This window comes from Centroberyx affinis, unplaced genomic scaffold, assembly GCF_046629955.1.
Source record: "Centroberyx affinis isolate AG114_WGS23_722 - 3 ecotype Tasmania unplaced genomic scaffold, CSIRO-AGI_Caff_v1 ptg001348l_1, whole genome shotgun sequence".
NCBI lineage: Eukaryota > Metazoa > Chordata > Actinopteri > Beryciformes > Berycidae > Centroberyx > Centroberyx affinis.
In genome coordinates, this window is record NW_027279841.1 from 202501 (window position 1) to 209491 (window position 6991).

The window sequence follows — 6991 nt, forward strand, 5'->3', positions numbered from 1 at the left end:
GCAACCTTCCAGCCTCGAGTTTGCCTCTATCACCTCTGAGCCGCCGCCTGCCTCATGTCCCAGAGCCAAACCGCTGACATCATGCAGTGAAAAACCAAATGAAATGTCTACGAGTCTCGATGGACGCATGAACCGGGCTCTCTCAACTTCTGAAAGGTTTTGAAAGAACTTCTGAAAGAACTTTTAAGGATACAAGGAGGATATAAGAAGCAGACAAAAACCTTGCTACCAAACGCGGAGGAAACTAGAAATAGTGGTCAGAGTTTTGGTGTCACAGAGTTTTGGTGTCAACTGATTGCTCTGGCTTTTCTTCTTCTACAATCTTAGCTACTGTAGAAGTCCCTCTTAATGCATTTATCCTGCATTCGCACTGCAGGCAATTCTTTCTCGAACGTTACACCGTAGAACCAAGTTAACACTTTGCAACACAAAACTCTGCTGCCTGTCCACCAACTAGTTATCACAGCACTCTCTCCAACTGCTGAAAAGTGAGCAAAACTTGATTTTTCCCAACAGATCCTCTTGGGGATTGAGCAAAAGTGAGGCAGAAGTTCAGTAAGCATGCAGTAAACACTTCCTACAGCGGGGGGTCAGACTCTGCTCCAACACAACATGACTTTCTGCATCTGTAAAACCATCTACTGAGAGAAATCATTGCTCCACTGAGGAACGACAGGCCAACAATGATCTCAGTACTACAATAGCACTCTATTAGGAAACCAGGCTGTGTGTGTATGTGTGTGTGTGTGTGTGTGTGTGTGTGATCATACCTGGACGTGCTTCTGGATTTGGTAAGTGCTTTGCTGATGACCAGGGAGGGAGCGGACTGCCGTCTCTGGGCCAAGGTCTTCATCTTCTACAGAGACCAGGAGAGAGAGAGAGAAGACGGGTCAACACAAGTTGAAGGCTGTGGGTCGCACCATTTGGCATCCCAAGTCAAATTACCTGTAACGCTTATGGGGAAGGAGGCAAAATGGCTTCAACTCAGACAGTCAACTTCCCTGGAGGCTTCATCACAACACACAGGGAGATAGAGAGATCAGACTTGTGTTCCAAGTCCAAGTTCCAAGTCTAAATGTAGATTACCAAGTCCAGTTCAAGTCAAGTCCATGTCATTAATGTCAAGTCTCAAGTCTAAATGTAGATTACCAAGTCCAGTTCAAGTCAGAACAAATCAACAGTCCAGTATCAATTTAATATCTTAAAGAAAACTAAATATCTAGGACTTTTCAATGCAATATGGTTTTAATAGGATAAAAACTTGGTAAGAGCATCATGAGTTTGATTTCTAGAATCAGTTTCAACTTTGATAAATTCAATCATTCCATACAAATTCAGAAAACAGAATTGAAATTCAGTCGTCTGCTGGAACAAATCTCATCACTTTCAATCTAAGTCATTTACACAAACACAAGATCTCAAGTCAAGACTTTAGAAACCTTTTCAAGTCATCAGAGTACAAGTCAGAGTGAAGTCCCAAGTCACCAGAACCCAAGTCAAGTCAAGTCTCAAGTCTTCTCTTCATGCATCAAGTCAAGTCTCAAGCAATTAAAACTGTGACTCGAGTCCAAGTCAAGTCTCAAGCAATTAAAACTGTGACTCGAGTCCAAGTCATGTCCCCACCTCTGGTGTGTGTGTGTGTGAGAGAGAGAGAGAGAGACAGAGAGAGAGAGAGGGGCGGGAGAGAGAAAGTAAGGGAGGGTGACTGCAAGACAGAGATGAAGTGACAAAGTTAGAGAAGGAAAAGAGGGAGCGAACTAAATGGTTAAAGAGTAATAGAAAACAAGTGACAGAAAGAGAGAGAGAGAGAGAGAGAGAGAGAGAGAGAGAGAGAGAGAGAGAGAGAGGGAGATAAATATGTCATCCAGGGGTTTATGATCCCTCATATCTCCTCACTGTAACAGGATAAATAGTGAACTCCCTCACTGCGGTATGACAGGAATCCCTACGGCCACCGCAGGTATTCCATTTAAACCTAATCTATTTACGACATACCAAAACCATGTGAGCCAAAACTGTCCCACTCTATCTTGGCCTCTTAACATACAGTACAGTCATTCAATCCGGGGGGGGGGCTGTTAAAAAAACAAAAGTGACAGAAATCAAATAAGGCGTTGCTTCATCGCCTCGTTTTGCCCCGGCCTGCGGGTAAACACATTCCTCCGCTGCATCATTTAAACTGAATCAGTGCTGAAGGAGGAACTGCATACAGCCATACGAGCCCGCATCGCAAAGTGTAACATGAACTGCATCTTGGGACACGACGCCCGGATGAAAGACGCGATTGCAGTGCAGCGGCTGGCAATCACTGAACCTTTATTCCACCTCTAGTCAGATTAGACCTCCTATAAAACCACTGCATAAGCTTTGACTGCAAGTTATAGAAGAGTGAACTTAGATAGTCAGAACTTATAGACAGGTTAAAGGAGAACACCGGTGATATTTAGAGTTATAGTCCATTTACTGCTGTCTATGTCTAGTGTACATTTCCCCCAATCATTTTGCAACTGCATGTATTTGATTTAACATTTAACATTTACTTGTTTTTCATCGTTTACGGTGTCAAACTAGTGCGATTTTGAAAACAATTTTGAAAAAATATCTAATTGTGATTATTTTGAGCGATATTGCAATTGCGATATGATTTGCGATATTAGAGGGAATGATCATTTTTACTTCATTGTTCTCATTTTCATTGAAAAACGTATTAAAATGATTGTGGTGTGATTTTTGCAGGGATCTGTACCAAACAAAGATGTTTTCTTAAGTCTGTAGAATATGATGTGTAGGCCAGGACATCTCTGCAGCACCACAATATTTCATTTAAAATGCTATTTTGACACATTTCACCTTTAACAAATATTGCGCCTCCTGCGATTTGAAAATTGCAGTAGGCCATATTGCGATTTCGATAAAATTTTGATTCATTGTTCAGCCCTATGTCGAACCTCGCTTGAAACAAACTGCCCTAAATAAAAAGCCATGGATGTGACTGTAAAGTGTTTTGAGGTGTTGAGATGAAAAGACTCGACTCAGCTCAGTGAAATAAGGAGAAAACGGAAAGTTTGGCTTTGTGTTGTCCTGTGATGGATTCTCTCGCTCTGTGGAAGTTTGTTTTTCATACTGAAAGACAAGAATGAATGGAGGAGGAAAACGAGCGCTGATATCTGCAACTATGCTGACCGCTGCTACTGACTTCAAACACACCGGTATTATCCTTTAAGATAATTATAAACATATTCATGAATTACCAGCCATCATCCCAGCAGATTAGCTGCATTTCAAAGCCAGCTCAGGATGAAATATGAACTCTCTGATGCAGTGGTTCTCAACGTGGGGTCCGGGGACCACCAGGGGTCCTTGAGGGGGTTCCAGGGGGTCCCCAGCAAATTGATGAATTGTGAAACTTCACCATTATTTCATTTACAAGATGTGAACACAATTAGAGAATGTAGAAGAATGACTGTTTTGATCATAGTTTCACTGTTATCTCTCTACCTACAATACAGATAGTCATGGAGTTCTGGACAAAATCAAATCTGACAGTAAAAATATTCTAAGATTTGGGTTCAAGATTCAAAATCTCATCAAATGGGGGTCCGTGGCTCTAATGTTTGCTAATTTAGGGGTCCTTGATATGAAAAAGGTTGAGAATCACTGCTCTGATGGAAACAAACATCCAAAGACAAATTCCAGAGTAAAGGAAAGCACGTGGACATTCTCAGTCTATGGTAAAGTGCTAACCATTCCAGAAGTCCATGCATTTATCCTGCATTGATCTGATTCACTCCTGAATGCTTCACACTATAGAACCAAATGAGTAGCCGATGTTATAGAGCAAGGCTCTAGTTTCTCTCGGCTAGTTAACAGCCTAGTTGCAACTTCCAACAACCAAAAAGAGAGCAAAACTTCCCCAACAATTCCTCTTGGGGACGGAGCTAAAGGGCAGCAGTGGCTCAGTAAGCAGGGAGTAGAAAGGGGGAATTCTGCAATATCTAGATCTGTAGATTATGAGACAAAATTTGACCTATATCCCATCTATCCTATGTATAAAGCAAAATGGGCGACATGCAGGTTGGTCTGCAGTTATTGTGCAACAATTAGCTTCAAGTAACTTCAACTGAACAGTCAATAAATATGAAATGACAAGCGGGTTGCCAGTAGAGCTGCAACGATTAATCGATTAATCGATTAGTTGTCAACTATTAAATTAATCGCCAACTATTTTGATAAGCGATTAATCGGTTTGAGTAATTTTTTAAGAAAAATACGTCAAAATTCTCTGATTCCAGCTTCTTAAATGTGAATATTTTCTGGTTTCTTTACTCCTCTATGACAGTAAACTGAATATCTTTGGGTTGTGGACAAAACAAGACATTTGAGGACGTCATCTTGGGCTTTGGGAAACACTGATCCACATTTTTCACCATTTTCTGACATTTTATAGACCAAACAACTAATCGACTGAAAATAATCATCAGATTAATCGACAATAATCATTAGTTGCAGCCCTAGTTGCCAGGTCTGTAGTGGAAGGTAAACCCACCTAAAGTCAGTTCACCCACCTTTTCAGGCTGACATAAAGCATAAATCACACACATTATTGCAAATAGCATCAAACAGATGTAAATTATATGAATATATGGTATTTTAAGAGGAAACTTATTCTCAAAATACAATAGATTTTTGCTCATATTGACTGTTTGCTTTATGATAGCTGCCCACTAGAGGTTATATGTGACTTTCCTTTTATATTTACCATGACATCACTGCTTATTGCACAACATGACAGACTGTGCGCACCTTCTCCTTCTCTGCTGGAGGATGCAGTTACAGGTTCAAAACAACAGCTGAAGGAGGGCGCTGTTCACCAGAAGTTCACCACCTCACTGATCGACTGCTGGCTCGTTTCACACTAATCTGAGCATCATCTGCCCTATCAGTCTGCACTCTGCGCTTAGAAAACTAAAAAAAAACAGATTTCTGGTAATGTAGACTGCATTTACAGGACAGTCAGAGGCGAAAGAGTCACATTAATCAAAGTTAATTATATGTGTTGTGCTTTGACAGATCATCAGGGAAGACCTCTTGGAAATTAAACCGGGTTAAAGAGGAACCAGAGGGGGGTTTGTAACTGACTGAACGGATCATTTCTCGGTATGTGGTCGGTGACTCCTGTCTGTCTGATTAGACTATCACCGCTATCAGCACATTATCTGCCTCCCTCTTGGACTTCTCCACTCGGTGACGTTTTGCTTGATGCAGAACAAAACAAACGAACCTGAAATCAGTCCAACCTGAGCAGGAGATACGAGGTTTTTTTTTCTTGGTTAACAAACCGGTCCTGCTCTCTCTGCGCAAACAAAGGCTTAGGCTATGTGTTTTAATAAAGTCAGAATCTTGTTAAATTAGGCTATTATTAAAAAAAATGTCATATAAATCATTTGAGCCATGCACTGTCTAGCCTATTTTCCTCTTGACAGCACTGAAATCGAAGCCAATGCTTTATGGCACGACCGTATTCCTGTGCGCTTTCGGGTTATTCCAAGCAGTTTTCGGATGGTTAAACTCACTGTAATCTATAGGTTGTGTATTGATTATCAGGTACATAAGCGTCCTGGATCGTAGGATAATGCTCTAATAAGACAATCTGCATGAAAAGTCAAAATTGCCACAAAAAAAAAAAAAAAAAAAAAGCAACGCTCGTCCCTGGCAGACAGACAGCGGAGGAGGATCACACTGGGATCCCAGATGACACTACTGGCTCAGAAGCCTTTCCTATTCAAGACATGAAATAATGCAACATGTCGATGTAATACCAGCTTCATCATTATCTAATCAATAATTTGCTTCGACTTGGAACATCCCATACAACTGCAGATTTGCAGAAACATTGCGAAAAACAACTACAGAAACCCTATAATATTTTGTTTTACTATACTATAGGCTACAATTACCACAGCAAAAGTTTTACTATACTATAGGCTACAATTACCACAGCAAAAGGAACATTATTGAGATAGCAGGAGATGAGCTATATATTAACTTATATATTAGTTCTATTAAGTCTATAAAGCCTATAAACTCGCTATTGAGAAACACAGACACACTATACTGTAAGTCTTTATAGGAATATTATAGGAATATGATAGTGGCACCATGGTAAATAAAAAATACCATTAAGGTCACTATAAACTCACATATTCCTACCACAGACACACTGTAAGACCCTATAGGAATATTATAGGAATATTATAGTGATTTTATTCCTTCAAGAGCGCACCAGTTCAGGCTGCTCTCAGTGCAAAGACGCGCACAGCAGGACGGAGCGCACGCGTGATCCAAAGCAAATTTCCATCACCATTAAAAGTCCCAGAGACTCACAGCATATCCATCCAGAAAAGCAAGAGGAATACCTTTTTGTTCTCGGGAAGCGCCTTGCTCTCTCCCGTCAGAGAGTCGGACCGGTTCTGTCCCATAGTTCCCTGCTGCGGTGACATGCTTTCCATCAAGGCTGCGATAGATCCACGGGGCCGAGCGCACCTATATTCCCATCAGATCAATGTATCTCCAAAGTTATCCTGCGACGGTGTCCAGAGAAAAGAAGGGCAGAAGCAGAGGAGAAATCCATCGTGGCGGGAAAAAGAAAAGTAAAGAGTAGAAACAGTGTCTGAGGAGGCGGCGGAGTGGGAGAGGCTGTCCGGGGAACCGCGCGCACAGACCGGCTCTCCTCTCTCTCTCTGCCCGCTGTTTGGTCTGAGCGCCCCGGACTCAATCCGCCTCATCTGCTTCTACGGCTGTCAAGCTAGCCGGAATAAAACACACGACTTCCGCTCTTGATTTTCAAAATAAAATCCTTACTGTTGAAACATGAGCTGTAGGGTGTTTTTTTTTTTAGGTCAGTGGATGGCAAGTACCGAAGCGAAAATGAAGAATGAAAAATATGAGGAAAAAGGAAATAGCCTAACATGCACCGTGATTTATCGCTGAA

The 6991-nt window shown here is 41.4% G+C and overlaps 1 protein-coding gene across 1 annotated transcript in view; it reads right to left on the reverse strand.

Annotated features, from left to right (window-relative positions):
• The window catches only part of LOC139649465 (rho GTPase-activating protein 20-like), a 49176-nt gene extending 42441 nt beyond the window's left edge, over positions 1-6735 (reverse strand). The window contains 2 exon segments of the mRNA XM_071525876.1: positions 771-856; positions 6417-6735. Coding sequence (XP_071381977.1) covers positions 771-856; positions 6417-6509 — 179 coding nt within the window. The 5' untranslated portion in view covers positions 6510-6735.
• Positions 6736-6991: the final 256 nt, after the last annotated feature.